Source organism: Rhinoraja longicauda, chromosome 22, assembly GCF_053455715.1.
Source record: "Rhinoraja longicauda isolate Sanriku21f chromosome 22, sRhiLon1.1, whole genome shotgun sequence".
In the NCBI taxonomy this organism is placed as follows: domain Eukaryota; kingdom Metazoa; phylum Chordata; class Chondrichthyes; order Rajiformes; family Arhynchobatidae; genus Rhinoraja; species Rhinoraja longicauda.
This window is the reverse complement of record NC_135974.1, coordinates 36208353-36229509: the sequence shown is the minus strand read 5'-3', so window position 1 is coordinate 36229509 and position 21157 is coordinate 36208353. Positions and strand designations below refer to the sequence as shown.

General features: G+C 42.2%; 1 protein-coding gene across 7 annotated transcripts in view; it reads left to right on the top strand.

The window, feature by feature from the left end:
- nol4lb (nucleolar protein 4-like b) overlaps window positions 1-21157 on the top strand; it is a 148842-nt gene that overhangs the window by 102933 nt on the left and 24752 nt on the right. For all 7 annotated transcript variants that reach the window (XR_013548741.1, XM_078419159.1, XM_078419158.1 and 4 more), the window contains 2 exons: window positions 11473-11768; window positions 18598-18780. Coding sequence is in view for 6 of the 7 variants with exons in the window: in XM_078419159.1 (XP_078275285.1) it covers window positions 11473-11768; window positions 18598-18780 (479 nt within the window). In the remaining variant the exon portion in view is untranslated. The remainder of the gene's footprint in view (window positions 1-11472; window positions 11769-18597; window positions 18781-21157) is intronic.

Here is a 21157-nt window from a genome sequence, read left to right as displayed (position 1 = left end):
GCAGTGGGTAATGTTTTGCAGACAGCAAATACAGTAAAAAACTGAGAGGCCTCTGCGATGCCCGGTGTTTCATTGATACTGTTTTTAATTAGAAAATGAAGACAAAGGAAAATAATGGAGCAATTTGATTAACTCTTGAGGATTTCTTGAATGCAAAGAGATATTTTGTGGTTTCCACAGGGCAGTGACAACCGGGTACAAGAGTTAATTTCACATAAACAGTAATGTGGATTTCACTTCGGGTTACAGAACTAAAATGTATTTGTCTTAGAAAAAAGTAAGATGTAAACGTGTGTTTTTTTGCTACAGTTTTACTGTAATGATAAAAAGGGTAAATTCTGCAAAACAACTGCATCAATGAAGGGGGTTAGAGTTGGAGGACTGTAACGCTTTGCAGGTTATTAGTGTCTTACAGGCTTTCAGTTTATCATGCCAAAATAGATAGATAACTACAGTATATCATAACATTGTCATTAATTAATTGCTCTGGCATAATGATGAGTTTCTTTTGGAGAGATGCCCTGTGTCATTAGAGGGTCTCTTAAGATATGGTCCGAGTACTATTTCAGTCTATAAACACGTGGAACTCAACGGGTCAGGCAGCATCTGTGGAAGGAATGGGCAGGCAATGTTTCTGGTCGGGACCCTTCTGAAGACTGGTCAATCTGAAGAAGGGTCCCGATCCGAAACGCCTTCTGTCCATTCCCTCCACAGATGCTGCCAGACCTGCTGAGTTCCTCCAGCACTTTGTGTTTTACTATTTCAGTTTATTGGCTTCTATCAGAACCTATGGGTATTTGCTCTGACAGGGTGCCGGAGTCCGTAAGGCATTCTCGAAATGGTACATTTTCTCTCTTGGGCACCGTCTCTATTTCTTAGGACTAAGAGTAATTTGCAACGAGAGTTTCGTCAGAGCAAGTTGCGCTGTCGACAATGCCTGCACATTCTGCCATGCTGAGGTCTCGTGTACGTCCAAATGACATTTGGCTTCCACTGGAGTTTGACTTGCATTGTCAGGCTCTGGGCAGAGGAGGAAGAGTGTTGTGGAGCCACAGCTTTGACCGTTGTTTTGCACCGTTTGCTATGAGGATTCTAATGAAAATTTCACAGCAGGTTTCTGACTTGGCTGCTTTGTCTGGCTCAATTAAAATTAATATTGCAAACCAGAGTGGGAGGAAGAAGTGCAGGAGATGTTTAACGTCAATTGGAAGTAAAGGGGGAAAAAAACGTCAGTCAGTAGAATCTGGCACAGTGCCTGCTCAGCTGAGAGCCACACAGCTTTCCGGTTGTGGGTTTTCTTGTTTGCCTGAAAGGAATTAGGCAGGGCTTAGATCTTCTGCAAGAATGATTTGTTTACTTCAGTAAGCTGATGGCTTAGTTATAAACGAACACGGTGTTCTGCATCTGTAATGTTTCAATGCTTCTGGTAGATTTATAACATTGCCTCCTCGAGCTTTCCTGTTAGTCTTTTACAGGACTGCTTGTCAAATTATTAACCACGGATAGATAGAGAAGCCACATTGTAATAGCACATTTCCTGCAACAAATATGCTGCTGGATAATTTATTAGGGGAACATCCCAAGTGGTTGTCCATCCAGCTTATGGTTCCTGTTTTTAAGTTCCTTAACAATTAGTCCTCTAGGATCACACAGAATTTTTTATCGCGATGGATTGGAATTGTGATATTAACCTCTCTGAAAGCAGCCAGGTAAAATTCTGCTCATCTTTAAGCGGCAACTTTGAGGAGGCAGCAAGGTCACCTGCCACAAGCAGCCATTCCGATTCTTTAAATGTGCAGATTGAAGTCTGCGTGGATGTCGGGAATCCTTGAATACATCCTTGCCAGATAAAGCAACAGGAAGGGGCTCTGACCGAGCAGAGTTCAGAGATACAGCGCGGAAACAGGCCCTTCGGCCCACCAAGTCCGCACCGACCAGCTATCCCCACACATTAACACTATCCTGCACACACTAGGGACAATTTACACTTGTAACAAGCCAATTAACCTACAAACCTGGACGTCTTATTGCTGCTTTATGACAAGTATTCCCAGGAATGAGTGGGTTAATCTGTGATGAGTATTTGTCAACACTGGGCTTGTACTCGTTGGAGTTTAGAAGAATGAGGGTGGACCTCATTGAAACGTACAGAATAGTGAAAGGCTTGGATAGAGTGGATGTGGAGAGGATGTTTCCACTAGTGGGAGAGTCTAGGAGTTGGGGTCACAGCCTCTGAATTAAAGGACGTTCTTTTAGGAAGTAGATGAGGAGGAATTTCTTCAGTCAGAGGATGGTGAATCTGTGGAATTCTTTGCCAGCAAAGGCTGTAGAGGCCAAGTCAGTGGATATGTTTAAAGCAGAGATAGATAGATTTTTGATTAGTACAGTTGTCAGAGGTTATGGGAAGAAGGCAGGAGAATGGGGTTAGGAGGGAGAGATAGATCAGCCATAATTGAATGGTGTAGATTTAATGGGCCGAATGGCCTAATTCTACTATCACTTATGACCTTTACAATAAAGGCCACAGTACTAGGGTAATTCAGCGGGTCAGGCAACATTTCTAGAGAAGCGATGACATTTCTGGTCTGTGAACCCCTTCCTCAGACTTAGACCAGGTTTAGTTCTTCTGCAAGAATGATTTGTCTACTTGAATAAGCTGAGGTTGGGCAAAGGTATAGAGTCGCAGAGTAATACAGCGCGGAAATAGACCCTTTGGCCCAACTGGTCCATGCCAACAGAGATGTCCTATCTAAGCTAGTCTGAAGAAGAGTCCCGACTCAAAATATCTATCCATGTCCTCCATCAATGCTGCATAACCTGCTGAGTTACTCCAGCACTTTGTGTTCTACTTAAATAGATTGTTAGTGAACTTTCCTCAGAATGTAGAAGAGTATAGCACAGAAACAGGCCCTTCAGCCCACAATGCCTGTGCTGAACATGATTCAAAGCTGAGCTAATTTCCTCTGCTTTTACTTGATCCTAACAAAATGATGAGTTAGCTGCATCACTCCAATACCCATTCCTCAGCAGATTATGCTCCTAAAATGATGTTCTAATTAATGTTTTTTTTATATTGCTTTAGTTCTTACAACTAATTTATTGCTCTAAGTCCAGCCGATTGTAGCCTGTTGTGGACTGTGTTTGTTGAGTTTGTTACAGACTGCATATGCTTGCCATCAACTGGAATGATTCATTTAGCTAATTTATTTCCAATTTTTAATAATGGTTGCATGAAAAGATTGGCCGATGGACGAAGTCTAATCATGGAGAGCAAAGTTGGAGGAATAGGAATAAGTAAAGTTACAGAGTTATAAACTAATACAGGAATTTGGCCCAACTCGTCCATGCTGACTGAGATGCCCCATCTAAACTAGTCCCATTTGCCCATGCCTGGCCCATATCCCTCTAAACCTTTACTATCCTTGTATCTGTCCAAATATCTTTAAAATATACTCTGTGCATTCGTTCTATCTATTCCTGTCATGATTTTATACACATTAATGACTTGGATGAAGGGATTAAAAGTACCAGTAGCAAATTTGCAGATGATACAAAGCTGGGTGGTAGTGTGAACTGTGAGGAAGATGCTATGAGGTTGCAGGGTGACTTGTGTGAGTGGGCGGATGCATGGCAGATGCAGTTTAATGTGGATAAGTGTGAGGTTATGCACTTTGGTGGTAAGAATAGGAAGGCAGAGTATTATCTGAATGGTGTCAAGTTAGGAACAGGGGACGTACAACGAGATCTGGGTGTCCTAGTGCATCAGTCACTGAAAGGAAGCATGCAGGTACAGCAGGCAGTGAAGAAAGCCAATGGAATGTTGGCCTTCATAACAAGAGGAGTTGAGTATAGGAGGAAAGAGGTCCTTCTGCAGTTGTACAGGGCCCTAGTGAGACCGCACCTGGAGTACTGTGTGCAGTTTTGGTCTCCAAATTTGAGGAAGGATATTCTTGCTATTGAGGGCGTGCAGCGTAGGTTTACTAGGTTAATTCCTGGAATGGCGGGACTATCATATGTTGAAAGACTGGAGCGACTAGGCTTGTATATACTGGAATTTAGAAGGATGAGAGGAGATCTTATCGAAACGTATAAGATTATTAAGGGGTTGGACACGTTAGAGGCTGGAAACATGTTCCCAATGTTGGGGGAGTCCAGAACAAGGGGCCACAGTTTAAGAATAAGGGGTAGGCCATTTAGAACTGAGATGAGGAAAAACTTTTTCAGTCAGAGAGTGGTGAATCTGTGGAATTCTCTGCCTCAGAAGGCAGTGGAGGCCAATTCTCTGAATGCATTCAAGAGAGAGCTAGATAGAGCTCTTAAGGATAGCGGAGTCAGGGGGTATGGGGAGAAGGCAGGAACGGGGTACTGATTGAGAATGATCAGCCATGATCACATTGAATGGCGGTGCTGGCTCGAAGGGCCGAATGGCCTCCTCCTGCACCTATTGTCTATTGTCTATTGAAGGTAGACACAAAATGCTGGAATAACTCAGCGGGTCTGAAGAAGGGTCTCGACCCGAAATGTCACCCATTCCTTCTCTCCCGATATGCTGCCTGACCCGCTGAGTTACTCCAGCATTTTGTGGCTACCTTTGATTTAAACCAGCATCTGCAGTTTTTTTCTTCCTATGATTTTATACACCTTTAATATTGATTTGGAGCTCTGTTTTATGTTAAACCCTGTTTGCATTGTGTACAATAGGAACAGGCTGATGAAAAACAAGTTAAAGTCTGATACAGACCACATTTATTCACAGCAGTGGACAATCTGCAATGATTCAAGTGGTGATTAATGGTTTCCACTGCAGGGTTACAAGGACTAACTGTTTTGTCATATCCAAATTGATTTTTGTAAAATTTTAATTCTTGCCTTTTACTGTCATTCATTCTATAAAATTAAATGAAATATACACCCATTGAGTACAGGTACTTGTATGAAAACAAATACTGCTTTTAACACCCAATCTGAGATGATTTATATATATCCACACAACTTTAAAGTCTTATAAGTGTTAATTTTATTATTATACTCCACAAACAAATAAAGCTAATTTTTATGCAGAAAATCAATGTCATTTGTTATTTTTTTAATCAGAAGAGTTTTAAATGATTAAGGGATTGGACACACTAGATGCAGGAAACATGTTCCCAATGTTGGGGGAGTTCAGAACCAGGGGCCACAGTTTAAGAATAAGGGACAGGCCATTTAGAACTGAGATGAGGTCATCTAGTTGCCCAGTTCAGCTATCCACTCTCAACCCATTGACTTTTAAAAGACATTTGGATGGATATTTGGATAGGAGTGGTTTCGAGGGCTATGGGCCAAATGCAGACAGTTGGGACTATTCCAGTATGCCAACTTTGTCGGCATGGACCAGGTGGGCCGAAGGGCCTGTATCTGCACTGTGTAGCTCTAAGACTCTGACTCTCATATCTCATTCTCACTTGAACACCAACATCAATTCTCTTGACCCGGAATGTCACTTATCCATGTTTCCCAGAGATGCTGCCTGACCCGCTGAGTTACTCCAGCACTCTGTGAAACGTCACCTATCCATGTTCTCCACAGATGCTGGCTGACGTTGAGTTATTCCAGCATTCTGTGGGCCATGGTTTTATGTAGAATGTAATTCTTCATGTCTGCACCATCTCTTCTTAAATTTCTACCAGCTATTATGTGCTTTATTATTTGAAATCCTTATTCCCACAAGTTGAATGTCTTTCGCAGTAACCCAAAGGAAAATGTTTCCTAATTAAAAACCTCTGCCAGTTTTTCTCTCCGTCTTCTCAATAAAAAACCATGGCCTTTTCAATGGAAATTCCTGGCCTTTTCACTCATTCATAAGAATTCAGACGTCAAGCTTTTCTGCAGTTTCATGTCACGGTTGATCTTAAGTCAAATTTTCCATTCAGTTGCCATACCCCCTGATTACTTTAATGTCTAAAAATCTGTAGATATCAGTCTTGAATGTAATTGATCATAGAGCATCTAATACTCTCTTAAAGAATGCCAAAGATTTACAGGCTTCTCCTTAAAGAAATTTCTCCATTCTCAGTCCGAAAAAGGCCCTGAGATCATAGACTTTGCAGTTAGAGGAAATGACCATGGACATATAACCCAGTGGTATGAATATTCATTTCTCTAACTCCAAATAACCCTTGCTTTCCTTCTCTCTCCGTCCCTTCCCCACCCTGTTCTCTGACTAGTTTCACTGTCTTCCTGATTAATTTTACTGTTTGTATGCCTTGTTAACACCTGCCTCTCAGCCAACAATGAATCATTCTACATTTCCTTGATTACCATCGGCTTGATTGCCATCGGCCATTGGATTACCTCTGTCGCTTTCACACCTAACCCTTCCATACCTCTAGCTTCCCTCTCCCCTGACTCTCAGTCTGAAGAAGGGTCTCGACTGGAAATGTCACCCATTCCTTTTCTCCCGAGATGCTGCCTGTCCTGCTGAGTTATTCCAGCATTTTGTGTCTGTCTTTTGGCCATCTACCTGGTTAGTTCCCTTATCAGCTTCAATGTTTACCTCTCGTCTTTCTGAGCTGTTTTTCACATTGTTTAATCTGTCTCTCCTTCGAGTACAATTCCCTCATTCAAGGATTCAATATTGTGAATCTGTGGCTTTGAATTTGCACAAAAGTAAATACAATATATTCCTCTTTGTAGTGAGACTAAAATTGCATAAAGTATTCCACATCAAAGCCCAGTACAATCTCAGCAAAACTTATTTACTTTTCCACCCAAATCCCCTTTGCAATAAAAGCTGACAAAACATTTGCTTTCCTAATTGATTGTTAGAACTGCATTTCTTGAACAGCACACCAAGGACCTTCCGAATACTAGCATTTACTAGCTTCTCAGTATTCAAAATATATTCTATTTTTCTCTTTGTCCTAAAATGCAAAGCCTTACATTTTCTCATAATACATTCCCACCAGCCACTGCCTTGTGGAGCCAATTTATATCAGTTTGTGGATTTTCTTGTATCCTGCTAAGAGCTCCCTTTCCACTGAGCATTATATTGTACATTAATCTAGTCAGATTATATTATTTTCATCTAAGTCATTCGTATAAGTTGTAAATAGTCGATCCCTATTGCTTCCCACTGTAAGAGTTTTCTAACCCGAAACCTAGGGGCTTGTTTAGTTGGACCGAAGGGCCTGTTTCTGTGCCTCATGGTTCTAACCCAGTCATTTTCACTCTTGTTTCTCCCCTCCTCCCCCCCCCTTTCCCCCTTTAACCAATCCATTATTCCTGCTAATACATAAACCTGACTCCATGAAACTTTATTTTTTCATGAAACAATTCTTTGTGTTATATAATCAAATAACTTTATAATATCTAGATGTATTGCATTGATTGATTTTCCCAAATCAATTCTCGCAACATGCTTAGGAAACTCGAAGAGTTAGCACTCTTTCTCCTTCATAACGCTGTGGTTGATTAAGCCAAATTCAATTCTAATTTTCTAAATATTCTTTGACTTCATCCTTCGTCTCGGATTTCAGCATTTTGTTAATACTTATCTAGGGTGCAGTTCCCTAAATCGTCTCTCCCTAGAGTAGTGGTGTTACACTTTCCACTGTCTAACCTGCTGAGGCTGTATTGTAAAATGCTGGAAACTCTGTAAGATTACCACTAATTCATCCACCATCTGTTCAGCTACCTGTTTTAGAACTGGGACCCAGGTATCATTTCCTGAGGATTTATCTGGCTTTTGTTCCCTTAATTTCCTCAGCATTTCCTCCTTAATGATACCAATGACTTTTAAGATCCTTGCTGCCCTTAAAACATCCCGGCAGTTGCATCATCTTAGTTCTGCTTTCCCCAGCATCTCAACATTCTGTTTGCAGAATTGCCAAACCCTTCTAGTCAAAGGGTGTTTTATTGTCCCGAGAAGGAACAATGAACTTCCTACGCAGCAGCACAACACGTATGTAAACGTAGAAGAAGGGTCTCGGCCCGAAATGTCACCCACTCCTTCTCTCCAGAGTTGCGGCCTGTCCCGCTGAGTTACTCCAGCTTGTTGCGTCTATCTTCGGTGCAAATGTAGTATCCTGTAAAACCCATAACAAACAAAAAATAGGAAAACAAAATTGTCTGTGTCTGTGTTTGTGTACACACACGCATTCACACACTCAGTGGTGTGGGGCTACCCTACAAATGTGGCTTAACAAGGGTTTTTTATAAATTAAATCGTTTCCTACATTGAGTTGTTTATTGTGAAGAATAAACCACTACTTTGTTTACATTCTCTTTGGCCAACCTGCAATATTAATTTGTCAGAATCTGTGCATTTGCATTTTAGGTTCTCTCTGCAGCACTAACCCATTTAGTTTCTTACCTTCCTAAGAATAAGTAGCTTAATTCCTTCTTAGAAAATGAACTGTTTGTTAGATTTATTGCAAATAATTACATATTAAAATATTTGGGGGGATTAATAGGCTTTTTAACTGCTTACTATTCTGTGCAAAGCTAAAATGAACAAAATTTATACTGCATTAAAAATGATCTCTTTATCTTTGTGGTAAGATTCTCAGCTTCCATGGAAGGTTTAAAAAAACCCGACTTGCGTAAGCTCATTAGAACATAGAACAGCACAAGAACAGCCTTTTGGCCCACAATGTATGTGCTGATCAGTGCGGCACGGTGGCACAGCGGAGAGCTACTGTCTTATAGCGCCAGAGACCCGGGTTCCATCCTGACTACTGGTGCTGTCTGTGAGGAGTATGTACGTTCTCCCCGTGACCTACGTGGAGTTTCTCCAAACTCTTCGGTATACTCCCACACTCCAAAGACATACAGGTTTGTAGGTTAATTGGCTTGGTGATAATTTTAAAAAAAAGTAAAATTGTCCTGGTCGCTGGTCGGTGCGGACTCGATGGGCCGAAGGGCCCTTTTCTGCGCTGCATCTTGAAACTAAACTAAATAATGCAAAGATAAACTACACATGATCCATACCCTTTCAAGCAACATGTTTGTTTGCCCATTCTCATCCCCATTTGAGATGGAATTAATGTAGGTTCCCTAATAGACAGGGGTCTTGTCAGTGAGCTTCCTGTCCAGGTATTGTATGCAAAGAGTACTCATTATATGTGCATACTAAACCAGGCTCAGCAAGTCCAACGGTTTTTTTCATTAACTATAGCACCATTTACTTGTGTCTCTTACCCAAAATGGCATGAAAATGTTACCAGTTCAAACAAAAGCTATATAAAGAAAGAATAATGAGTGGATGGTACTTTTTGGATTGTACGGTATCCTGAGAATGCAGAATATTATTTAGTAAAGGAAAACAGTTTGGAGTTTATATATGGATGTTAAAAGGTTTATCATTTTCAGTTGAGGGGTATTTTATGATTGAGCAGGAAGAATAACAGTAAACATCTTTATTTCCCTTTATTTTTACATTCCAATTCGTATTCATAACTCCCTCCGGGAAGGTCTCTGGAGATTGGTGACACTACATAGCATGAAATCACTGAGGGGAATGCAGAAGTGTGTGAGCAGTAGAACACCAGGCAGCGACAGTAATGTTTAATCATTTTGTATCTGGCGAAGATGCAAACATTTAACTGGAGGGTAAAGGAATTGCCTGTATTTGTATTCTTAACATACCATTAAATCCTACTCCCATGCATTACTTAAATTATGCAAAATACACAAAACTCGTTTCTTTGCTTCATTGCATTTTCTAATTTAATTTTCCGCATATTTGGTTACCTTGATGATATCCTGTGACTTTTGCAAATAACAGAGCTGGGTGATGCTGCAAGCTTGTGGACAGTGCGGTAAAGAACTACCGTTCTGCTGCACTGCATGGGGTTTAGTGTGCTCTGGACTTCTGGGCCTGTGAACAATGTATCTGGATTCATTCTTTAAGGCAGAGATTAGCACAGGTCTCAGAGGTTATGGGGAGAAGGCAGGAGAATTGGGTTAGGGAGGGAGAGATAGATCAGCCATGATTGAATGGCGGAGTAGACTTGATGGGCCAAATGGCCTAATTCTTCTCCTATTCCTTATGACCTTATGACCCTGGACCTACCAGTAAATCCAAGCGTGTTATGTAACGTATAGTGCTGAGAGGAAGGATGCACTTTATATCTGGCCCCCCAATTCTATATCAGTCACAGATAGACTGTGTGGATGGTCCCATTCATCGAGTCATGGAACTGTACGGAAATAGGCCCTTTGGCCCACCTTGTCCATGCCAAACAAAGGCCAATCCCATTTGCCTGCATTTGGCCTTTAGCCCTCTAAACCCTTCCAACCCGTGCATCTGTCGAAATATCTTTTAAAAGTCGTAACTGAATCACTTCTACAGCTTCCTTGGGCAGCTCATTGTAGATACGGACTACCCTCTGTGTGAAAAGGTTGCTCCTGAGCTCCCTCTTAGCTCTCTCCCCTTTCACCTTAAGCCTATGCCCTCCCGTTGTGGAGTCCTCAATCCTAGGATAATGACTGTTGCCACATTCCCCATTATTGCTGCAGTCAATCCCCAGTCGATCATCTACCTCTCCCCTGACGTCCTCCGCCAATGGATTGGAATCTTGCCATGTGGGACTTCCAGGAGCTGTTTCAAGCTTTGCTACCTGAATGTGGGATGTTGTGGAATTCCTGGTATCCCGTGTGCCATGATGACCATTCAAGTTATTTTAAATGAAACGATGGCAGGTTGCATTCTTTGTTATAAATATTTTTCTATCAGAAATGCTGATTTAGGGAAAAACAGCAGAAGAAATGTTGGTGGCACAGCTGGTAGAACCACTGCCACACAACGCCAGAGACCCAGGTTCGATCCTGACCTCGGGTGCTGTCGGTGTAGAGTTGGCACGTTCTCCCTGTAGCCAAGTGGATTTTCTCTGGATGCTAAAGTTTTCTCCCACATCGCAAAGGACGTATAGGGTTGTAGGTTAATTAGCCTCTGGGCATTGCCCAGAGTGTGATGGGAGTGGTCATAAGTGATAGGAGCAGAATTAGGCCATTCGGCCCACCAAGTCTACTCCGCCATTCAATCATGGTGGATCTATCTCTCTCTCCTAACCGCATTCTCCTGCCTTCTCCCCATAACCCCTGACACCTGTACTAATCAACAATCTATCTATCTCTGCCTTAAAAATATCCACTGACTTGTGGCCTCCACAGCCTTCTGTAGCAAAGAATTCCACAAAATCACCACCATCTGACTAAATAAATTCCTCCACATCTCTTTCCTAAAGAAAATCGTCCTTTAATTCTGAGGCTATGACCTCTAGTCCTCGACTCTCCCACGAGTGGAAACATCCTCTCCACATCCACTCTATGGGATAATATAGAACTGCTGATCAATTGGGTGGTGTGGATTCAATGGGCTGTTACCATGATGAATCTAGCAAATAAACTAATCTAGACTAAAGCCCATCCGTGCATCAGTGTTTTCTGAATGGACTGTTGTGACGATACTCACTTTGTTTTCATTGCCAGATGACTCCTCCTCAGAATGTTGCAGTGGGAATGGCTCCACAACCTTGAACCCGGTGACATCGAACAGTGCACAAGGAGGCAGCACCTTGGTGGAGGTGAATGGGAACAGCTCCACTGGCTTGGAGTACAGTGGCAGTCCAGAGGAGCAGCCCGTCAACCTGAGCGAGCGCTTTCAACCTGCTCAAGTGGACAATGGAAGCACCGACGGACAACGAATCCGCGCCAAATACATGGGCAAAGGCTCTTCAGATGTTAGATTGAACAAGCTAGATGTGACAAGAGAATATGCCAGTAAGGTACAGTCCAATTTAACTTGCCTTGATGGAGTAGGAGTACATTGACTGCTGATATCTATTCCGGAAATGCTCTTCAGATTGAAACGGCTACTGCATTTGTCTATAGTGCATTGAAATATACCCCAATGATTATTCTTTAAGAATTGAAAACAATGTACAAATATGGGAAGATTTGTAAGCATTTCTACAAGACTTTCTTTTTTGGTGGTGCAATGTTGCTTCTATTGGCACATTTGCAAAGTGCTAACACAGTGAAATTATTTTTCTTACAAAGAATCCAGTCGAGTATTGCCATATCCCTGATCCTCGATGAACAAGTGTATAGAAATAGTTTACTAGGCCCTCATGCAAGTGCCATGTTTTGGCGCCATTTCCAAAGTCTGCACTCCAGCTGTTCCAGACAAGTCCCAGGCTGTTCCTGGCCTCCAGCTTTCTCCTTCCTTGGTCTCCTCATCCGTCTAACTTTGGGGTAAGTCATGTAGATCAATATGAAACTGATATTAAATAGATTGGTTTTTACATTGCCAATTGACAATTCCAGTAGGTACGACAATTAAGCGCTCTTGACATGACTTGTCTTGCAGTGGACCCATTGATTAGGATCACAACTCACATGCCATCATGATCTAGCGGACGTTCACAACGACAAAGGCATTTCTACGGTTTGATTTTAGATAGAAACAAAATTGAATGCTATTGATTCATAGAGTCATACAGTAATAGACCCTTTGGCCCAACTCATCCATGCTGACCCTGATGTCCCATCTACGCTAGCCCCATGTTCCTGTGTTAGGCCCATATCCCTCTAAACCTTTCCAACCATGTACCTGTCCAAATATCTTTTAAATGTTATGTGTTAAAAATGGTTACATGGGAGTGGAAAAATAAAAGCAATATTACATTTAAAATGTATTCAACATTCAAGGTTTCAAAGTCAGTTTATTGTCACATGTACCAATTAAGGTACAGTGAAATTTGGGTTACCATGTATTTGATAACTGCAATGAAGACAAACAAGAATGGTCAACATCTGTGACCAGGCAAGTTAATAAAGTCATGTTCCTCTGCTTGGTGTACAGCAATGAGCACATACTGCTGGAACAAGCCCTTGACAAGTTTGCCACAGTAACACTGCTTCATTAACATTTAGTCCCAACGAGGTACATGCCTTCTAGTGACTTACAAAGCAGCATCTCACAAATGACAGTCAAAAGGGTGATGTGCATGAAACTGGCTCATTTGGTAAATGCCAAGCAACAGACACGCTGTGCGTAATTGCAACACTTCGCCTTTGTGCCCAATTTTCCATACACGAAGCATGTTTTTGTGCAGAAAAGTTGAAAACCAATCCAATCCTTTTTCATGAAATGCGCACATACACTCTCCCAGTTATGCACGTTTTAAAAACGGCTTTGAAAGTTTAACTTGACACTCCACAGTCAATGCTTTTTGACACTAAAAGTCCGTTTAAGAATATTTACATAATCGAAATAGATGTATCAATCTATTCCTGTCACATCTGAAAGTGGGAAAGCACTTTGTCAAAAGGCAATGAATTTACAATAGTTTTCCTACCTGGAATACACTGCCTTTTATTTCCACAAGAGCTTTCCTAACATCACAATTGTGCAGTAGAGACGATAAATGGTTCAGCTTTGAAGCCATTACTAAAACATCCTCTTCATATCATGAAATTAATAAAGCCAATGAACAACAGCGTTCCATCACTCTTCAGTGCACCATGCGACAAAATGTTATGTCTGATCAATTTAAAGATGCCATCGATTTGAATGCTGATTGCGAGATGGGTTTGTGTGTTCAGTGACAGAATTGTCTGTTCAATGAAACTGATTTTAGCGCTTCTTATAGGAAGTATGGATAGGCAGAGAATGGAGGCATATGGATGATGTGCAAGCAAGCATGAGTTTCAGCACATACTTTGTGCTGTACTGTTCTAGGTAGTCAGTGTCAAGGCTGAGGGAGGAGATGCCGGGTGACACTAAATGAAAATGATCTAATTGTGGGTCTCTAGAAAAGAGTGCAGTAAGTAGTGGAGCAGCCAGTAAAGAACATCTAACTTTATAGACTTCATGATGTAGAGATTAGTGTAGATGGTTGCCCAGTTTAGTACTTCCAGCAGTCCAAAGGAATAAATAGACAGAATTGAAGTAATTTTCACAGCTACCAGCAGTAAGCTCTATGCTGAAAAGGAACGGTTCCAACTTAAAACACAGGACAAGTTTTCATGTGCTCCCTGGTGAATCCGAGCCCATGACACATTTCTCACAATTCTCAAGGAACACTGTCAGTGAGTTGGTGAAAAGGAAATAGCTGTGAACAGTTATACTGTGGTTCAACCTCAACTATCTGGCAACCCTCCATTCCTCCTCCTCTTATTCCTTAAGAAAATTCAAGTGAATTGGCATTGGCATAAGAAAATCCACTGCCCAATGAACTGCCATGAAGCAATGGCAATTCTTGATCAGTACAGGTGTCGGAGATTATGGGGAGAAGGCAGGAGAATGGGGTTGGGAAGGGGAGATAGATCAGCCGTGATTGAAAGGTGGAGTAGACTTGATGGGCCGAATGGCCTAATTCTATTCCTATTCCGTATGACCTAATGACCTAAGTCAGCAATAGCAAGTTGCCAGAAGAACGAGGGTAGTGATCACTGGGCTGCCCCCAGTGCTAGTGAGTCGGGAATAAGAGGATAGAACCGGTGAATGCATGCCTGAAGAGTTGGGGCTGGGCACATGGATTTGGATTTTGGACCATTGGGATCTCTTCTGGGGCAGAAGTGATGTGTACAAGAGGGGCGTGTTGCAGCTGAACTGGAGGGTGACACTAGAAAGCATCTCATCGGGTTGTATCACAACTTGTTCTGGGAACAGCTCTGCACAAGACTACATGAAATTACAGAGAGTAGTGGATGTAGTCCAGTCCATCACCCAGACCAGACTTCCCATCATTGACTCCAACTACATTTCACGCTGTCTCGGAAAAGCAGCCAACATAATCAAAGACTTGTCCCAACCCGGTCATTCCTTCTCCTCCGGTTCCTGTCAGGCGGAAGATACAGACTCCTGCAAGCGTGCACAGCCAGACTAAGGAACAGCTTCTTCCCCTCTGTTATCAGGCTTCCGAGCAGCCCTTCCATAAGCCAGGGTACTGTCCCAAATCTCCTCTACTCCATTGTGGACATTAGACTTTGTCTCAAGAACTAGTTGCAGTACAATGCTGAGAACTATATTCTGCACTCTGTATCTTTCCCTTTGTATCTTTACCTCTTGCACTTGAGTTTGGCTTGACTGTATATAAGTATAGTTTTATCGGATCTGATTGGATAACATGCAAAACAAAGCTTTTCACTGTACCTCGGTACACATGACAATAATAAACTTAAAGCCAAACTCATCACCCCCTATGTGGAAAAACTTACTCCTCACATCTTCTTTAAATATTTACCCTGTCACCTTAAACCTACCTGGTCAAGTTTCAAACCTCCCAACCCTTGGAAAAAGACCAAGACCATCCGCCCTATCTATGCCCCTCATTATTTTATAAACCTCTACAAGGTCTCCTCTTCTTATAAAATAATTAACACTCCTGTCATTAAAAATAGTACTGTATTAACCAACAACAACAAAAAGATGGACAATAATAGCCTCACTCAAATTTACCATAAATACATAGCAGCCATTAAAGATGATGTACCATCCTGTTTGGGAAGTTCTGCTGTTATGCTGTTAGCCTCCAGAGATTTGTGGTACTTCTCAGCTTCCTCTCGTCTTGGTTCCGGTTCAGAAGCTGCAATTCATAACAGAAACTCATTGTGTTAGGTTCTGGGTCTGTTACTCTTTGTAATAAACCACCTGCTTTAACTTTTGTAATGGTAAACTTGGAGAATGTGGTGCTGTTGAATGTAGCAATCGTTCTGCACTCTGGTGTCACAGCCGGTGGAGCAGTTGGCTGTATTTTAAGTGTTTTAAGAAACAGTGGAGTTTATTTTGTATCATGTTGGGGCTTAAGCCCTTAATGCATCTTTCCCCCGGACTCTCGAGTAGGATGTACACCTGTGCTGTGAAATTGGCCAACTGCCTACTGATTACTGGTTGTGTTTAATGCTAACACTGATTGTGATTTTTTATTAACAGTAATATTATATTCAAAAGTTATGAATTGTAGTTAAATGAAGCTATAATACAATTATATTAGAGCAGTCCTGAGCTACTATCTACCTCACTGGAGACCCTCGGACTATCTTTAATCAGACTTTACTGGAGTTTATCATGCACTAGACGTTATTCCCTTTATCATGTATCTGTACACTGCGGGTGTCTCGATTGTAATTGGGTATCGTCTCTCCGCTGACTTGTTAGCATACAACACAGGCTTTTCACTGTACCTCGGTACACGTGACATCAAACTAAACTCAATTCTAAAAACCAAGATGATGTAATGAAAGAAGCACCAGTTTTGCAGTAGAATTTGGTTTATCTTTATTAGCAAATGCAGTCTTTGTCTGTTTAGTTCCGTTTCGCCTCAGGTTTTTAGAAGAAACGTTGTTTTTTTTTTAAAAAGCCCAAAAGTCACCACTGGCAGACAAAATGCTGAAGTATTTGCATGACAGTAAGTGAAAAACACACAGGCTTTATGTACGGTTACCGTGATTTGGAACATTGCAAAGGACAATATTGTGTAGTGAAAATAGTGTACGAGAGAAGAGGTTAAACTCTATCGTGCTAGCATCTCTGACAGCTGTAATTTAGATACAAGGCTCTGGTCTACTTATAGTCTGACCGAGACTCAGGTACCCAGAAATGAGTCAGAGATATTGACCTGAGATTAACACCCTCGATACTGCAAGGACTGGTCATTGAAGTAACCAGCAATTTTGGCAAAAAAAGTCATTACATTTTGATGGAATGCTGCAGTGAAGTATATGACCTGCAGAATTGAAGTTACCATTGTCACATCTACTCTGTAACTGCTGCCAGATTGCAGCTCGTTTAACATTTATTGAGAAAATTGTAAAGAGGAGAAGAAATCTACAGCACTAACCTCACTTACTTTTATTTAGGGCTTGCAGTTCAGAGAAGTCCTTATTTTCATCTAACAGTATAAAAGAGTCACAGGCAAAGCTGAAGTATCACAATAATACATACAGGCCCGTGGATAAAAGCTACTTAAACTCAATCCCTGAAGATAAATGAACACAAGGGACAGATGGTTATGAAACTGAATGTTCTGAAGAAGGGTCCCGACCCGAAAAGTCACCTGTCCATTTTCTCCAGAGATGCTGCCTGACCTGCCAAGTTGCTCCGGCATTTTGTGTCTGTCTTTGGTGTAAACCAGCATCTGCAGTTCCTTTTTATTACATTTATTACGTTCTTTAATGTGAGAATCAAATAGATATCAGTGAAACCATTCAACAAATTGTTTAGATGTACCGTTAGCTGTCCATGAAGACATTTTAAAATAACTGATGAGACTGTATTTAAAAATTCCTTTGAGTCTAAAGAAGGTTCCTGACCCAAAACGTCACCTTCACAGACACTACCTGACGTGTTGAGTTACTCCAGTACTTTGTAGAAACAAGGAACTGCAGATGTTGGTTTACCAAGGAAAGGCACAAAATGCTGGAGTTTAAAAAAGTGGGTGGTTTTGCAGATAGTGAAGATGGTTCTGAGAAATTACAGCAGGATGTTGATCGATTGACCAGGTGGGCTGAGGAATGGCTGATGGAATTTAATGCAGAGAAATGTGAGGTGTTGCATTTTGGGAAGTCTAACATGGGCAGGACCTACACAGTGAATGGTGGGGACCTGGGGAGTGTTGTAGAGCAGAGGGATCTAGGAGTGCAGCTGCATGGTTCCTTGAAGGTGGAGTCGCAGGTAGATTGGGTAGTCAAAAAGGCTTTTGGCACATTGGCCTTCATCAATCAGAGTACTAAGTATAGAAGTTGGGAGGTCATGTTGCAGTTGTATAAGGCGTTGGTGAGGTGTATAAGATGATGAGAGGAATAGGTTGGTTAGATGCACAGAGTCTCTTGCCCAGAATAGGTGAAACGAGGACCAGGGTAAGGGCAAAAGATTTAATAGGAATCTGAGGGGTAACCTTTTCACACAAAGGGTGGTGGATGTATGGAACAAGCTGCCAGAGGAGTTATTTGAGGCAGGGACTATCCCAACATTTAAGAGACAGTTGAACAGGCACATAGATGGGACAGGTTTGGTGGAGTATGGACCAAATGTTGGCAGGTGTGTCTAGTGTAGCTGGGACATGTTGGCTGGTGTGGGCAAATGGGCCGAAGGGCCTGTTTCCACACTGTATCACTTTATGACTCTATGGCTCTAACTCAGCAGGTCAGGCAGCATCCCTGGAGAACATGGATAGGTGACGTTTCAGGTCGAGACCCTTCTTTAGATAGATGCTGCCTGTCCCACTACGTTACTCCTCTACTTCAGCTGATTTATGTTCAAACTGAAATGTTCGGAGACTTGCACCAACTAGCAGAGTCATTGGGTGCACCAAAGCTTTTCACTTTTATAGCGCCTATGTTCCACTTGTGTCTGGGTTTTGACATTGTGATCAAAGCAAGTAATACGTTATTGGACACTTGATACATTTGCACATACTGAAGAGCTCCTTGCATATGCTGGGTACAGATCCCATTGTGTAATTGAAAAGCAGTATATGCCGAATGGAATCAGGATCTATTGATGAATGGTGGGAGATCATACCTTTGGACAAGATATCTGTTGAGACCAGTGGGTGTCACTCCTTCAGATATTTAAGACCAGTCTAATGATTTGTATTTTTGTTCCAGTCTCCGCCCTACAGCTCAGGAGGTTATGACTCTGGGAGAAATGAGCTTCTGGGGACTTGTCCTGAGGACCTGTCGATGGCCAGAGCTGGAGACGATGATGATGATGACCATGACGACCATGAAGACAATGAGAAGATTAATGACTCCGAGGGAAAGGATCCTGAGCGACTGAAGGCTTTCAATGTAAGAATAAAGTGTTGGTTCTTAAAAAGAGCTCATGACAGATTGTTCCACATGCCCACCACCCTCTATGTCGAAATATTACCCCCTCAGCTTTCTCCTCTCCCCTTAAACCTATGCCCTCTGGTTCTTGAATCCCCAACCTAGGGGGAAAAAGGGAAGCCTGACAAAAAATTGGGAACCTGGGAGAAATTCACCCTCTCTATTCCCCTTGAGATTTTCTACACCTCTAAGATCACTACACCACTAATACATGACTATCAGTAACTGCCTTGTGCATGATAGCCCGTAGAAGAAGATGAAAGACCCGGATATTTGACAAAATATATACAAAAATATACACAAAAAAAACTGCAGCAGTATTGAAGGATTTATCTTCTCTCCTTGTCTGACTTGTCTCCCCGTTGGATTGCAACCTTGTCGTGGTCGGGGAGTTCGTGTGTCTCAGTGACCCCTAGAGCTGTGCCAGCGGGAGATTCGTCTCCTGTTAGGGCTTCCCATGCTGGACAGGTGGAAGTGTAGAGACGAGACGAAGAGCGATCCACTGGTCCTCCAGGTTGGGGGTTGAGCACAGGGCTAACAACCCCGCCTCTAATACCAATATGTTACGGAAACAACAACTGAAGGAATCGTCTCTGAGGAAGGGTCTCGACCCGAAACGTCACCCATTCCTTCTCTCCAGAGATGCTGCCAGTCCCGTTGAATTACTCCAGCTTTTTGTGTCTATCTGCATATGTGATGCTGGGTCTGGAAAACTGTGCCTGAGGAAAGACAAGATAGCGGTAGAGTTACGGTACGGCGGCACGGTAGCGCAGCGGTAGAGTTGCTGCTTTACAGCGAATGCAGCGCCGGAGACTCAGGTTCGATCCTGACTATGGATGCTGCACTGTAAGGAGTTTGTACGTTCTCCCCGTGACCTGCGTGGGTTTTCTCCGAGATCTTCGGTTTCCTCCCACACTCCAAAGACGTACAGGTATGTAGGTTAATTGGCTGGGTAAATGTAAAAATTGTCCCTAGTGGGTGTAGGGTAGTGTTAATGTACGGGGATCGTTGGGCGGCACGGACTTGGTGGGCTGAAAAGGCCTGTTTCCGGCTGTATAGATATGATATGATATATGATGGGGTATTTACTTAGAGGGCAGACTTAAATCAAGATTATGCAATTTTGAAAGGCCTTACCAGACAGGATATCATTTCCTTTAGCTGAGGAGTCAAAAACAAGGAATGCAGTTTAAAATAACTTGTGTAAGGATTAAAGAAACCAGAGAGAACATTTTTACCTCAATGGGTGATATGGCTTTGGAATTCACTGCCTTAAAATGTAGGAGAGAAGGAATGGGTAACGTTTCGGTTCTATCTGGAACCACAAAGCCAAAGAGAGTGTGCAGAAAGGAACTGCAGATGCTGGTTTATATCAGTTTGACTACTGTGCACCACTCCTGGTCTCTCTGTGAGTTTACTGTCCTTAAATGGAGCTGAATTTATCTAAGTGACAACTAACTTCCTCTGCTTTAGTTGGCCCACCCAAACTTAGTTTACACGGACTGAGCCACAGCAGTGATTTATGTTGGCTGCGCTTAGATAAACTGAGCCTATTTTAATGGAGCTGAACCACTACCTGGCTTCACACCAGCTTCTCTTGGCTCGTATCTGGAGTTTAAGAAGTTCAGTTCCAATTTGACAAAGCCCCTGGTTTCCATTCCAGCTGCAATCCCAGTTGATTGGAGCTGCGTTGCCGTACCGTTAAGTGGCTTGCTGACTTGCCACCGCGGTTCTGAAGAATAATGTCAGGATTGTTTCATCACTCATGTCAGCATCTCTCAGCAAGTTCAACAGCATTTTCCAGAATGTAATTCAAACTGAGTAAGAACAGTGCCTATCATTTTTTTAATGTTTGATATTCATGTAAGAAGCCACAGGTGAAAAAATTCAAAGAGTCAGTAATAGGGCAATTTTATCTCAGAAATTAATGTGTCACAAGAAGCATAGAATAAAAAAGTGTTGAAACTGAATGCAGTTATGGCAAAGTATGAACATCAGTACTATTCCATGGCTTCTGAAGGGTCCCAGATATGTGTGAATTATAGCTTAGTTTAATTTAGAGTTACAGCATGGAAAGGACCTTCAGCTCATCAAGTCCACGCCGAACATCGATCATCCGTTCACACTACTTCTACGCTATCCCACTTTCACATCCACTCTCTACACACGACGGATAATTTACAGACGCCAATTATCTTACAAACCCACACATCTTTGGGATGTGGGAAGAAACTGGAGCACCCGGGGGAAACCTATGCAGTCACAGGGAGAACGCTCAGACTCCACACAGACAGCACCCGATGTCAGGATGGAATACGAGTCTCTGGCGCGTGAGACA